Raw genomic sequence first — 15575 nt, forward strand, 5'->3', positions numbered from 1 at the left:
TTTCCCTGAGGGCGTGTGGGTTGTAAATGGGACATTAAAGAAAAAGTCAATAGGAGGCCATTTACAACAGGATTGTTTGCCAGGCAGGATTCAGTGCTGGGCATCGTGCCCCTGCTTGGAAAGGACCAATTTTATCTACCACATTATTGAAATAATAGGAAGGTCAGTGGAGGCTGGCCACAGTCTCCTCTCATGAAAATTCGGATGACCCTAGGAGCTGGGGAGCACAGCAACCAACCGGTCACTGCTGTCCCATAGCCCTGCCTGTCAGCCTTCCACTCGCTGCATGAGAACTCGTGGGCTCCTGCCAAATGGCGAGTTTTCTTTGTTGTGTTGTTATCGTTGCTTTTCATTTTGTTTTGTTTTGAAAATTTGTTTATTGCTCACCTTGCAAACTCAAGATAGTCAAACTAATCTAGAAACACACATGAGGAATACTAATAATTTCTGCATTCTTTTCACAATGTCAGAAAATAAGCAGTCATAAGACAGAAAAAGCACCAAAATATCTCCAGGGAAGGATCCTGGCCAACACCCTGTGCCCACGTAATTATCAAGCCACGAGGACAAGGCTGTGTGGTAGCATTTCCACAACTGCACAAACTGCTCTCACTGCTCTGCTGCCTGGGTCCCGGCACACAGTCCTGAGCCAGATGAGACCTTAGTTCTGTCATAGGCACTTTCCCAGCCCACCATGCGGTCAGCACAGAGCGGGAGAGCAGACCATGCAGGGAGGGGGCCCGCCACGCTCCAGGTGGGACAGGGATCAGCCGTTCACCTATTTTTCAAACTGTCCTTGGCGGCGGGAGCCGCTCAGAGAGCTCGTTGGGCCCAGTGAAGATGAATGGTACTTCTGCGAGATGTGGTCAGCAGCCTGGTGAGAAAGTGGGGCCCTCCTGGGGGGTGGCAAGGCCTCGTCCTCGGGCAGGTGAGGCAAAGCAACCTAATCAGCTTCCTGAGGGGAAGGTGATGGTCTTCCCAGCCAGCTCTCAGAATTTAAGACCTCACTTCCTAACTGGACACGGACGTAAATGCCCACCCCTCCTGCTGCAGGCACGGCCCCTCCCACAACCATCCACAGTTCTCACCCAAGTTCAACTGCCTCATCCCCACTGGATACAATCTCTTCCAGGGCCTAAAGTGAATTATTAGGCCTTGGTGTCTACACTGACAGTGGTTTTAAATCTCATTTGGCACTGTCTCAGAGCAAAACAGCTTTGCTTATGTCATGACCTGGTCCCTACACCTGCCCCATAAATATACATTAACTGAAACAAAAGTTCTGTGAAAACTTCCTAAACTTCCTGCCTGTGACGAATTTTGGTATTTTGCCATCTCATTACCCAAAACTTAGCTGGGTGAGACCCACAGAACTGATCTCCCAAACCACTCGTGCGGTACCAGGTGCCGCATGAACACTGACACAGGCCACACGGGTGACTGTGCTTGACGGCACAGCCAGAGAGTGCAACAGCCCACAGCTACAGCGGGGCACAGCCCCCTGGAAGTGAGCAACCCACAGGTGCCGGGAGCAGTGCCACGACCTGCGTGTGTAATTTGCTCAGGCTCTCCCATTTTCTCTGAAGTTGATTTGCATCTCATGTCATTCCAAAGAGAAGGGGCACTGACGCCAGAGCCGTGCTGGAACGGAGCTCGCTGGCAGCAGCACTGGGGGGGAGAGGGGAGGGCAGCTGACGACAGCCCAGATCACTGTTTAACTGGGGGGGGGAAGAGGCTTCAGTGACTTCGCCAGGTGAGCCTGGGAGACAAGGAGGCATTAACTCCAAAGCAGGAGGGCTGTCACACACCAGCACACTCAGCCCCAATAAACTAGTCCCCTCCCGGGCGGCTGCGGGGTTTTCTAGCTCCCTCATCAATCTGGCTCACCTGGAGACACTCACCTGTAAGACAATGGGAAGCTGCTCAGGTGGGTTCCTGTTCTCCACGCCCATCGTGAGCCACACCTGGAAGGCGGTCAGCTGCTCAGCAAAGAAGGGGCTGTGCTGTGGGACGAGCAGAGGGTTAGTCAGGGGCTCTCCTTCTTCACCCGGCTCTGCCTTTACACGCCGCCCCCACCATCGATTCAGCCATGTGTGTTTGTGAGGCCCCGACTCCACTCGGCCACCACCATCCAGGCGAGGGGACACAGGGCTGGGCCATAGCAGAGCAGGTGGTGAGACATGGTCAGACCAGGACGTTTCATACGGCAGAGCCAGAGGCTGCATGGACAGACTGGGTGTGGGTAAGAGAGGGTTGCAGTAAGGTTAATGCCGGGGCTTGGGTTTAAACACCCAGAAGCGGGGTCCCAAGACCTGAGGCGGGAAGACTGAAAGAGGAGCACGTTTGGGAGGAGCACGTGGGGAACTCAGCTTGGACACGCTCAGTTTAAGGTGCCTACTGGACACCCGACCGAGACATCAGGGGGACGATGGCCCACGTGAGCCCGCAGTCCAGGAGACGGGTCTGGGCTGGAGAGACAGATCTAGTTTAAAGTTAAGTGAGAAACAGAGGGGACCCCGGGCTGAGCCCTGGAGCCCCCCAAGAGTGAGAGGCCAAGGAGATGGAGACACAAGGGCAAGGCCAGCAGAGGGGGATTAGGAGTGGGTGGTGGCCAGGATGCCAGGGAGGAGTGTTTTAGGGGGAGGACATGGTCGGCACCTTCCATGACTGTAGAGGGTCAGGCAGGACCAAGGTCCAGAGCTGATGGTGACAAGGAGGGACCTGGAGACCATTAAGGATGTAACAGGAGGGCCCTGGTACTGGGCAGAAGCACAACTGGACTGGGTGCAAACAGAAGAAAAGATGATTCAGAGACTCAAGAATAGACAGTTCTTTGCAGGAATCTGGCTGCAAAGGGGAAGGAGAGACATGGGGAGGTGGGGGCGGGAAATCGGATGGGGTCACGTGACTAGGAATTTCTTTTTAAAGGTGGGAGAATAAGGGCGTATTTGTAAGAGGGGGAAACTGCTGATGAAGGAGGGAGGTGCTGGGCGAGGGCCTTGGCGAGTGGACGCCTGGCACACAGGTTGGGGGTAGCACTGCTGGGAGCGGGAGATGCAACACAGACGGGCCAGGATGCAGGACAAAGGCCAATGAGGCAGGACTTACAGAGGATCCCTCTATCGCTCCTGTCTCTCAGCGAGGTGGGAAAAGGAGGTGCTGTGGGTGGAGGGGAGAGTGAGCGGAGAGGGGACGGGAAGGAAGGAGATATGTCCGGGCAGCCTGCCAGACAGCGTTTAAGGCCCCTGGAGGGTAGTGACCGCAGCAGGTCACAGTGGGCTTCCCCAGCCTGGCAGTGGGGGTGCGGAGGGTGGCTTGTCCTCGCGCAGGCACTGCGGAGGGGGTGCCTTTAGTGGGATGACGAGGACGAGGGAAACTGCAGAAGTAGCGGCTCAGGTTGGAGGGGCCCAGGCTGTCAGAAGGTCCGGGAACTGAGAGACCAAGCAGTAGGACTGCTGGGTTTTCTGTCTTACATAGGCATTTCCACTTAATACGCAGCTCTGCTGTCCCTGAACTCCAGACAGAAAGAATTCCAAATCTCTGCCTCCAGCCCCCTCCTCTCTGTCCCACTCTGTCTCCCCAGGAGGAAAGCGGGTGTCTGTGTAAGGAAGGGTGGGTGGGAAGGCAGGGATGCGGGCTGTAACCCCAGGTTCCCGCACGTGTGGAAGTGTGCGCATAGAGGACTCCAAGCCGTGGGCAGGGCTCCAGAAGAGCTGCGAGCCAGACCAGGCGTGCTCCCACTGCACCCTCCACAGAGGGGCCTGGTGGTCAGAGCCATGGTGCGTGCCCTTGTAAAGAAGTCAGTGTCGCATGAGAATTTGGCAGAGGACTTTCACACTTAGGAATGCGTATTCTTGCAAAGTCAGTGTATGTGAAGTTAATCAAATTTGGAGGGCAACTTGGGGATTGGGATGGGGCCCCCAAAGTGATTTTCCTGTTTTTAAGTGTGAGTTATTCACAAATTGGTTTAAAAACAATAATCTTGTTAAATGCTCCCTCCCCAGCTGTACTGAGTGAGGGGGACCTTCAGTCTGGGAGGGCAAGTTGGGAAACTCAGATAATTCCACCTCCCCCCATTTCCTTCACTTAGTTTTGCCTTATGGATGCAAACACACTGCTCATTGCTGAAGAAGCCGCTCCGTCCCGAATGACAAACATTCCTGATCTTTTCACCTAAAGCTGACAAAGAGGGAAGAGCCTTTGCCATCGAAGTATGTTGTGAGGTTTGTCATGCTTCTTAAAGCCACGGGGAAGATGACAGATCAGATCAGCACCCCACCATAAGTGTGGTTCAGCATTTTAAGTAACACTTCACAGAACAGCTCAAGAGTTGCCCCGTGAGTGCCTGAGATTATTCACAGAGTTGATGTTTTGGGCCAAATCTTCATGATTACCTCCCGGAAATACTGTGCAGATTCTTGGGGGGGTGGGGAAGAAGCAGAACCCAGGATGAGTGTTCTGGAGGAGAGCTCACAGATCGTGGGCAGAGGCTCTGAGTCACGTGGCCATGTGGCCTGGGCCTCCTGGGACGATTCTGATGCCAGGTGGTCAACCCAGTGGTTAGCCCATGTGTCAGACGGGCTGGGGGGTCTGAAGACAGGCACCAAGCGTGAAGGACTAAGAGCAGAAAGGCCAGCTCTGGGCACAAAGAGCCGCGCCTGACCCTGGGGGCCAATCCACCGTGACTTGTGAGGCCACTGTGGGGAGGGAGGAGAGCTAGTTCATCTCAACACACTCTACTCTTCTCACCTGCCATCCCCAGTCCAAACACACTTATGTCGGCTGTTTCACAGTAAGTGAAGATTTCTTAAACGGATACCAAAAGCCCTAACCATAAAAGAAAAAACATTGGTAAACTGGATATGGTAAAACAAGAAACTTTTGTTCATCAAGTAAAAACATTAAAAAAGTGAAAATGAAGTCTGCAGAATGAAGATATTCACAATGTGTGACAAAGGATTCGTATTCAGAATATAAATAGAACCACTACAAATCGGTAAGAAACAGATAACGCAAAAGAAAAATGATCACATGACTTGAACAGGCAATTTATAAAAGAGGATATTCAAAAAGCCAATAAAAACACGAAACAGGGCCCAACTCTATTAACCATCAGGGAAATACAAGATAAAATCTCAATGAAATACCTTTACATAATGAACCAGAATAGCCAAAATGAAAAAAAAAAAGGTGGAAAACATCAAGTATTGATGAGGACATGGGACAAATAAAACTCTCATACATCGTGGGAAGGACTGAAAATTGACTCACAGCCACTTTGGAAAACTGTCTGGCAGTTTCTACTGAAACTGAAAATATGCACACCTGGTGACCAGAAATCCCACTCCTCGTGTGCACACCTGATACTAACGCACCAGAGCACGAGGAATTAGCAGTACCTGGCCACACCCACCCACTCGCCTCAAGCACAAAATTTAAGGGGGCACCAAAAAACATAGTAATTGAGATTAAAAAAACCTTAATGCAATATTTAAGAAAATAAAAATTAATATAAAAATCTATAATGAACAAAATATCAAAATTTCTTAGAAAGACAGGCCCAGCATGACTGATTTCTCCTTCTGTCTCAGGCTCCAGCATCTCAGCTGGGCAGTGGCCAGCACAGTTCGTGAGGTCCATGGGATAGACCATGACCTTTGGGGTTTCCACATTGTGATAGGAGTGAGCTGCAAGTGAATAGGGCAAACTTGGCATTGAGTGGAGGCAGCCAGACACAAGGATTCTATTTACCCAAGTACCAACCCCTCAGGGCAGCACACACCCTGGCGGAGGTGGTGGCCAGAGCGGGAGGGGCATCGGGGGACCGCTGATGTTCTAAGTGGGTGCTGGTTACGCGAGTGCGCTCAACTTGTAAATTCACCAAGCTGCACGTTACGATGCCTGCAATCTTCTATGTGTATGTTATGCTTCCAAAAGAATGAAAACTAAATAAAACAGCTAGCATGTGGCCTCCACCAGGTACCCCTCCCAGTGACAATTTGGTGAGATTATTCCCAGAGGCAGAATCCTGAATCTAGTAGATGAGAAATGAAGCTGAAGACGCTTGAAAGGAGGCCTGGCACTGGAGGGAGGGGTGAGGACAGAACCGTGGGGCTTTATCTGAGAGGTGTGCAGCTCCGACCCCTTACGGTACAAAGGAAAACCAGGCACACAGCACAAAAAAAGCATGAGTTGAATGAGGTTCCCGAACACATGTTTGTGGTGACAGGCCCTGTCCCTGTGGAGGTGGAGCGTGTGAGGAGCTGGAGGCCAGGACTATTCCCCACAGAGAATTGTCCCTGCCTCAGGGTTTAGGGTCTCCCAGGCAATGCCAAACATATAGGTGAGAGCCAAGTGAAGGCCCTGCCGGCGCCCACTTCAGGGTTCAAGGTGCAAGGCCGGCTTCGACTCCCTTGTAAGTGCGTTAAAGGAAAGGTGGGTGGAGAGCGGCGAGCTGCTGGAGCAGGCACTGCAAGTGCTGGTGGAGAACCCAGCAGTGGGCACACGGGTGCTCGATGCAGAGTTCTTCCAACTTTGCTGTAGGTTTGAAAATGTTCATAATAAAATGGGAAAAAAATTCAAGCAATGAAGGAGGAAAGATAAGATAAAATAGAGAGGGAGGGCCTCATAGCCCAGTTACCCCAGTCTCGGGGGGAATCGAAATCACCTGAGTTAACACACATGCATACAACCCTCCCCCTCCGTCACAGACATGCACGCACGTACACACATGTACACGGATACACACCCCACACAGAACACACACACTCATACCCCATAGATATACGCAGGCACACAAATATACATGCACATACACCCCCACAGAAATACATGTGTACACACACACACACACACACACACACACACACACACACACGCACGCACCCAGGCCCCTGACTCAGTTAGGTTGAAAGCTTCCCTTTCAATCTTACTGATGTGATGTGCACTGAAAGTTAAAAACCTCTGCAGTGAGACGTGGGTGCCTCTGGCCGCAGTCAGGGCTTTGTGAATACACCAAGGGCCAGGAACCCTTGTGTCCAGCATGTACCACATGCCAGGCTCTGTCCTCCAGTCCTCACGTGCTCCTTGAATTGGATACAACTATAGTTCCCGTTTTAAAACAAGGAAACTGAGGCACCGGGGGGCTAAGCTGCCCACTGTGGTCTCTCCAATGGGGCCCGGAGACGACAGTGTGGGGAGAAAAGGCCAGTGACTCCGATCTCCAAGTCCCACCCTCCAACCCGTCCCCTCAGTGGACAGCTTGGAGCTACCTGCTTCCTCCCAGCTCCCCCCACCGCTCCCCCAGTCCCGAACACCTGCCCGGTCCCTTGGAGGGTCAGATGGGGGATCTAATTGTGCTCTAACTCGATGGGTGGCTTTTCTCTTTTCTCAATGGTTACTTGAGGGAAGGGACCGGGTCTCACCCACGTGCACCCAGACGTGGTGTCTGACGCACAGCAAACGCTCATCAAATGAACAAATCTTGAATGAAAACAGGAGGGGCTGTATGTGTGGGGGATGCAACAGGGGGTTCTTGGTGAGCTGATGTAACGACCCCCGGGGGGGTGGGGGGAGAGTCGATTTGCCTACCTCAGGAGCCACAAGTGAAACAACATTAACTTGAGGATGACCAGACCACCACCTAGGAAAGTACATGGGGACCAGACATCCCCTCGGGGCCAAGCCTCAGCCTTAGAGGCTTCACCTGGCCACTGGGCAGCAGGGCCGCAAGTCGAGAGCATCTGTTCGTGGTAAAAAGGCTGAGAACCTGGGATCAGGGAGTGCACATCAAGAAAAGCAGACCTATGACAGCTCTCAACACTGTAGAGAAGATGTTTTTAAGAGCTGATCATTTCATAATCTAACTTTAACCCCTGGTTGGTGCAATCTTTTAAGCTTCTGGATAATGCATCTTCTCCCAGGTGGGTGAGGGCTGTCTCCGACACCCGACCAGGGGCTCTGCAGACCAGGTGGCCAGAGAAGCAGCTGCCGCAGTGGACCACGCAGGATGCCCTGGGAGGACTCACCCGAAATGCCGTGCCTTCTTCGATGATGGTCGGCAGCTGGGAGAGACAAATGTCGACAGCCAGGTCCCAGGCCTGCCTGGGGAGAGAGCAGAGAGGAACCCAAAAAGCATTACTGACGGGCTCACCCAGAGGGACCCAACAGCAGAGCAGCCCGTGGGTGGCTGAGTCGGGGCAGAGCTGCTGGTGAAGGGCACAGGAGGTGAGGAACTCTCAGCTAGCTAAAGCCATTTTGTTTATGACAGCTTTTCTCTTCAAATTGAAAGGAGAAAAAGCTCAGAAAAAATAAGAGACTTGTCCACTTTCTAATGCAGTTTCTTCCCCCAACTTGAGCCCACCTAGCGCGGCAGCCTGCCCATGCTGATGGCAGCTGGGGCACTGGGTGACCGGACCATGGCAGCATCACACACAAACCTGCCATGAAAGGCTGTGGTCAGGCCAAGGCGCTTCACCAGAGACGGGCCAGGTGGGTTTGGGAGAAAGGGTCCGCCTCGGCCCACCCACTGCCAGGCCCCTGCACCCCTCTGTGGGTGGTCGGCACCTGTGCCCAACACAAACCACTTGAGACAAGACAGGTGGTGCTCTGTATGCTGGGGATGCAGCAGCCTCTTTGATGAGTAGTCCTGGCCACCTTCTCCAACTTCCTGTAGCGCCGGACCCACCTCCGCACGCTTACAAGATGCGCAAGACAAGGTGGTGCCGACTGGGTCATGGTGTCACCTTCCCAGGGTCAGTTTCACCACCTGTGAGGCAGGCTAAAGATAGTGCTTTCCCACACAGGGTCCCATGAAGGCCTCGGAGGGTGGCTGACACGGAGGGACACACACAGAAGCCTGCTATTTCCTGGCAATGTTTAACACCGATTCTAAACTGGACACAAACGATCCTCTTACTTTCTCTGTGGTCCCAGATCCAAGTGCGGATTCCCAAGGATATAATGATTTTCACACTCTGACCCCCCCTTTCTTTTAGAAATGTGCTCCTCGTGGAAAGAAAGTGATGGTCAGAACAAGGGGTTTAGTTTCCGGTATTGCAATCTCTTCCCAGTGCAATTTCCTGACACACTCAAGGATTCCATCTTAGGTTTATTTAGACTAATAACTGCCTGTTTGCGTGCAAGAGGCACCTATTCATGGGTCTTCATAAAGGATCAAAACAAGAATGAAAAATGATAACATGCAGAAAAACAGTAAAAATGTAAGATGAACAAAAGACTAGAGAACTCGTTTTCATTTTTCAAATATGTGGAATATATTTCTTTTTTCCCAGACTGGCCCCTTCTGCACAAGCACGCCCTTCCCCCACCAATCTAATTAAGAGACAATCAGGAGATAATCAAAAGTTCCTCAAAGTGTGGGCAATAAATAGCTCCCATATGCTCAATAAGTGCTCAGACTGCAGGCAAAATGGTTATTCTGCAGCACTGAGGGAGACACTTACTCTCTGTTAAGACAGAAGTCAAGTCAGTTATTGCAATTAAGCTCTATAAAGATTCCTTGAACTTAATCAAATAAAAAGTTTTAACTTCAAGAGTTAGAAGAAAGTGTGCACCAGTTGAGGGGAGGTGATGTGGGCAGAGGGGGTCCAGGGCAGCTGGTGGTCTTGCTACAGCTGCTACACAGTGGGCACCCCGAAACTGCACCTTCTGTAAAGCTGGTTTCTGTGCCCTCTTTCAGAACCATCTCCTCAAAATCACGAGGCAAGAAGAATTATAACCCATTAAAGACGTCCCTACTGGGGCGTCCTAGACAGAGTATCAGAGGAACTAGGCTGCCCTAGCGAGACCTACTGCTGCCACCTCAGTCCTTTCCAAGGAGTGAAACAAAATCTGACGCAGCTGCAGCGGGGCCTGGGCGCAAATCTTCTGAGTGTGGCCCGTTGGGCCTGCTGGCTCCCCAGGGCTGGCCCCCCACCTGGGTCCGTCCAATCACTCAGTGGGGTTGAGTCCCCGCCAGCCGCACTCTTCTGTGCCAGAAAAGCAGCTCAGAGGAGACTGCTGGCTTGAAAGGAAGCCCTGGAGGAGGGATTCGCCTGTTGTCACCGGGAGCAAGGCAGGGCCATGACTGGAGGGGCACAGCTGTCTAACTGAGAGGGGACAAGGGACTCAGTTCAAGGCACCGAGGAGGACAGGAGGAAAGGAGAGGACGTGGGAGAACACCTAAGATCTACTGGACACCGAGTGGCCAAACAGACTGCCAGCCAGCAGTGAGGCTGGAGCAAGCCCCAGGCCGATGCCGGCAGAGAGCAGTAGGCTGGCACTGGGCTAGCCGGCCTCCCTCTGGGGCCTGTGGTCGTTGATTCTCTACAAAAGGAGAGGGTCAGGTTGGGGACCTCAGAGTTCCCATCAAGCCCTAGATCACATGGCAGGCTTTTCAGCAGCACAACGGTACCCTCTGCTGAGCATTTACTCAAGTTGGTTAAAAGTGGCTACATTTTCTAGGGTAAAATCAAAACGAACTTGGAGTCTTAATTTGGGATTCTCACTAAGGGAAAGTGGGAAAGCAAATCCTGTAAAACCTTGAGCCGTGGCAACCAGGCGAGCATGGAACTTGGGAGGTGTCCGCGTTCACACTTCCCACAGCCCCTGTGACCAGCCGCACAGGCTGCGCCCCCAGGGAGGGAGGATCCCGGGCCTCCCCACCCTGAGGCGCAGACCAGCCGGGCTCTGAGCCGTGGGCTGCCGATGAATCACGGCCTGGAGAACGTGCCATCCAGGCAAGAGCTAGGGTTTTCAGGAAATGGGCCTAAGATGGCAGGCACCCAATGAGTGGGCTGGGAGGACAGCCTTCCAAGAGCGCCTGGCTCCATCTGCACCGATCAGTCAGCCAGCCAGGCTCGCTCGATGGGAAGGAACTCACAGGTTATTACCATGGAGAAATGCATGGTTTCAGGACCTGCTGAAATTGAAAGTGAAGGCAAACGGCTCCCTGGTGGCTTTGCATCAAAAATTAAACAGAAGCCGGGTGCTGAGCATTTATTTCATCATTGGCACCCCTGCCTGAAGCAAAGTGTGAATGTGTATGACTTTGTGTTTTAACCTCAATTTTTGTTAGGCTTTGTTCCCTTCCTCCCCCTGCTGAAAATTCAACCTCTCCATCACCACCCAAGGAATATAGTAACTAGATGGCAAATTATTTATTCCAAATGCTCTTTCCGACTACCTTGGCTGTGCACTCCCTGGGGACGTACACATTTTCGTCTATTTACGAGGAGGGAGAAAGAGCTATGGGCATTGTTGTTGAGTGTTTCATCACCTGAAGGAGCTCTGCTGAAAGCCCACGGCAACGCTTCACTGGCAAGGAGCCCATGCGGCGCCTCAGACCTCAGGGGCAGCTGGCAAACCTGAGTGCAGGCGAGCATGACCTTCCAGGTTTCCGGGCCTCACATTCTCTGGCCTTTGCATCTGAGCCCACTGCCTGTTCCCTCCGCTCTCCCACCTCCCCTAAGGCCAGGACTTTGAGCTGGACACCTGCCACCCAGGACAGAGACCACATCCCCAGCCTCCCTAGACCAGGCACCACACACAGCTGAGGGAAAGAGCAGAGTTCCGTGTCCCTCCCGTGAACCACTCAGCTACACAGGAAAAAGAGGAACATCCCCATTTGTAAAGCCACTGGATCTGGTGTTACCAACTGATATTCCAACCACTACCTCTAACTACCCCCAGGGGAGGAGGGAAAACATGTGGCAGTCTTTCCATCTTAACGAAGTCAGTGGCCCTCAACGTGGCTGCATGCCCTATACAGCTGCCTGACCCAGTGTTTACACCAAGTATTTCTGGTCTCTGACTTGGCATGAGACAATTCTACATGATGTCATAAAGAAATAAAAGTTGTCACTCACCCTGAGTGGTTTTCTCCTTCCTAGATCTACAACACGGTAGCACGGTCCAATCAGAGGGCCATGTTAAATGCGGCAGCTGGACACAGGTCCGACCCTGAGTCTGTGTCTGCAGTGACACGAGGAGGATTGGGTGTGCAAGGGCGTGACGCCCACCTGGAAACGCACAATGTGTCCAGGCTGGGTCGCCAGTGCTTGATACTCAATAAATACTCAGGCATGATTTCATACCTTTTTAGAACGGCTTTTTATGTTCTTTACAAGGCCTCCTAGTGCCCTGTGCATAGTGAGTATGCAACTACTTGTTAAATTAAATTACCCCTGCAACTGTTGTTTCAGTAACAATCCCATTTGGTTTGCTGTACAGTAACAAATATGGGACGAGTCTAACGCATGTGAATGATTTCCAACTCAGGATTTTAATGAGCTTTTCCTACATTTAAAAAATACCAAATGGGATCAAGTGCAGGTACTAAAGCTCAGGGAATTCTACTAGTTACATTTTTTTTCATGCAAAGAAGCACACAATGATTCTTCTGTCTCCAGCTTTGCATTTTTGACAAGGGAGACTTCAACCTTAGTAACTTAATTTAAAAAAATAGCTTTTAGTGTTTCAAAGGCTTAAAACATCTACACGTAGATTTTTAATTACAAAAGTAATATCTACCAACTTTATTTATTTATTTTGCCGTACGCGGGCCTCTCACTGTTGTGGTCTCTCCCATTGCAGAGCACAGGCTCCGGACGCGCAGGCTCAGAGGCCATGGCTCACGGGCCCAGCCACTCCGCGGCATGTGGGATCTTCCTGGACCAGGGCGCGAACCCGTGTCCCCTGCATCAGCAGGTGGACTCTCAACCACTGCGCCACCAGGGAAGCCCTCTACCAACTTTTAAAAGGGAGCATTCTCATTCCAATCCTCCTGTCCTGGTATTAGCATCTTGTTATAATTCTATCCAGCCCTTTTCCCATGCATAACATAGAGGTAATTATACTGCTGATAGAGTCTGGTGTTCTGTTTTTGTCATTTAACATATATTTTGTATAATAATAAATAATCTTCACAAAGTTTTAAGATGGCTTACATTTTTTCAAATATATGTATTTCAATTACATCCCCATTCTGTTAGGTACTGGGATTCTCCCCGGTTTCCCCTTTTATAGCTAATATTCTGACAAACGGCATTCTTTTTCAAAGCCTCTCTGACTGTCTCACCAGTCCCGTTCCTTGGTTCTTCCTCAGCAACCTGCTTAGTCCCTCTCCTGAGCTGGAATGGGTGGATGCAAAGTGGACAGGGCAGCAGGGGCTGGAGTGAAGCGGGAGATGTCAAGGTCCAACAATGCCGGCTGGGAATGTGCTGGTCCAGGCTGCGTCAGGGGTCAGGCCGCCTCCCTGTCCAGGGCTTTGATCCCCAGAGCGCTCCCTCACAGCATCCTAATGCTGACCCCCACCTCTGAGTCCGCTTCCCACAGAACCCAACGTGCAACAACCAGGATTTGCCTAAAAGGGAGCGGGGAGGGTAGCAGGCCACAGACAGTGCGCTTTGCAGGATGGAGGACCATGCAGGCTGAGGGGCTAGATTGTACTCAAGTCTTCAGGATGCATATCAGCTGCAAAGGGGCCCTAGAATGTGCAGGGAGGTTGGAACCAGGGAAGTAGAAAGACCCCAAGGGTGCATGTATGACTGCTAGCAATTCCATGTGCCCTGGGATACCCGGGAGGCTTTCCACATGTTCATCTGGGCCTCTGTGGGTTGCTGTGTTAGCTCACGTTTCTCTGTACAACAAATAAATACAAATGAGGATTTGTTTTATGAGATTCATGGAGAGCTAAACTTGCAGGCAAGAGGGCCATATTCCTAGTTTTAGAGGAGGGCATGGAAAGGTATCAGTAACAGAGACGGGAGGGATTATGAGACATTGCTGTTAGACTTTGGACCTTATATTAAACAGCACTTATACAAATCCCAGAATTCAGAAATGTTCTAAGAGGCCAATACTAGAGAAGAATCTGTGGGATGATGAAGAGAGACAGGTGTGACTGTTCCGCACCAGCCATCTCTGCGTGCTTCCTCCCTGGGTCCCCTTCTCCTGCTGTCATCTTCCCTGTCTGTTCTGTCTGCTCTCTGCTCAGGCTGCGCTCCTTACTCTCTTCTCTGGGACAACACATTGTTTTTTACTCTTTGCAGCTGAGCACATCTTAGAGGAGGCAGTTTTATATCCAGAGAAACATGCACAAGAAGGAAGACTGTCCCACGGACTTGTTGGTGGGGTGGGCAGATGGAGGGAAGGACATGGGCCGCTTCTCGCTAAAAGCTGGCGCCTCGCGTCCACCCTGTATTTCTTCCTCCAGGGGGGAACTGCTTGGCCAGTGGCCCCAGTCACCCAGGAGGCCATTCACACTGGGCAGCTGGTGTGATGCCCATTTCCTGTGGCTTAACTAGTTTTCCATCCATGACTAGTCGCAGCACTGACCCTGTCCAGCTCTTTTTTCTTTTTCTTTCCTTTTTAATAATAAATGTTTTATAAAAACCTGGTTCAGAAAAAATAGAATTTAAGGCATCACTTTACTTAAAGGATAAGGCTGTTTTGAGGATCTCCTTCTTCAGAAATGTGGGTTTTCTTTCTAATTATTTATCCTAAGCATTAGAGAGGCTTTTCAACCCCACCTCCCCAGTTTTAATCTTCATGGAGTGAAGGAAACTGCGTCTGCTGTCCTGCCAGTCTGTTCACACAGGATCTAAACTGCTGCACAGAGACTCTTCGTGTGGTCTACTCCTATTTCTCTGTTTCTCCAGTTTATTCTATAAGCTCTTCCAAAGGATATGGATGAGGCATGTTTTAACCTGATTTCTGATTATAGTCTAGTGCTTGGCCAGCATACTGCATCTTGATTTATCTCACAGATAAGAATATTAATTCCTGATTTTCCTTGAGTGGATGAGAGCAGGTGAGTTTACCACCTCCTTCTTAGTTCTCTGGGTTTACAGAGTCGGGGGAAAGTGGTCATGCACATATTAAAAAAAAAAAAAAAATCACTACCTAAAATAAACCTGACCATGAAAATATACCATAGAATGGTTTGTAGGGCTAAACCTAAGTGAATTACTCTTTTAAAATATTTTGTATTAGGATTTCTCTCTGGATACGACTAAGACACATCTTCCTTTGTTGCTGCCCCATTTTAGTACTTCCTCAAATACTGCTTGTGTCACAAAAGCAGGGAAACAGGAAGAAACCAAACGCCTTCAGATATAATGTCTAGATTCAAAACAATTTCCATTATTACTGCTGTTATCATACTGTACTTACTACTAGCAGTAGTGTAAAGAGCAGTAATCCAGTTTTTTTTTTTTTTAATATTTATTTATCTATTTGGCCGTGCCGGGTCTTAGTTTGGTACATGGGATCTTCATTGCAGCATGTGGGATCTTTAGGTACTGCATGTGGGCTCTTAGTTGCAGCATGCGGGATCTAGTTCCCTGACCAGGATTGAACCCAGGCCCCCTGCGTTGGAAGCACAGAGTCTTAACCACTGGACCACCAGGGAAGTCCCAGTAATCCAGTTTTGAAGGAAATTTATAATCAACATACAAGTATCATAAAGATCACACTCGTGCGTGTGTGTGTGTGACAGCGTGTGTATATGTGTGAAATAAGCATGCAAATTAACTGGTCACGAACCCAACAGTTTTAATTCTCTGGAGCAATCT

General features: G+C 50.6%; 1 protein-coding gene across 2 annotated transcripts in view; it reads right to left on the bottom strand.

Moving 5' to 3' along the window:
• Positions 1-15575, bottom strand: part of RPTOR (regulatory associated protein of MTOR complex 1) — a 353659-nt gene that overhangs the window by 82535 nt on the left and 255549 nt on the right. For both annotated transcript variants that reach the window (XM_007462338.1, XM_007462339.1), the window contains exons 10-11: positions 8028-8103; positions 1902-2003 (exon numbers count right to left, since the gene is read on the bottom strand). In XM_007462338.1, coding sequence (XP_007462400.1) covers positions 1902-2003; positions 8028-8103 — 178 coding nt within the window. The remainder of the gene's footprint in view (positions 1-1901; positions 2004-8027; positions 8104-15575) is intronic.

The sequence above is a fragment of the Lipotes vexillifer genome, unplaced genomic scaffold, assembly GCF_000442215.2.
Source record: "Lipotes vexillifer unplaced genomic scaffold, Lipotes_vexillifer_v1.1 scaffold1691, whole genome shotgun sequence".
NCBI lineage: Eukaryota > Metazoa > Chordata > Mammalia > Artiodactyla > Lipotidae > Lipotes > Lipotes vexillifer.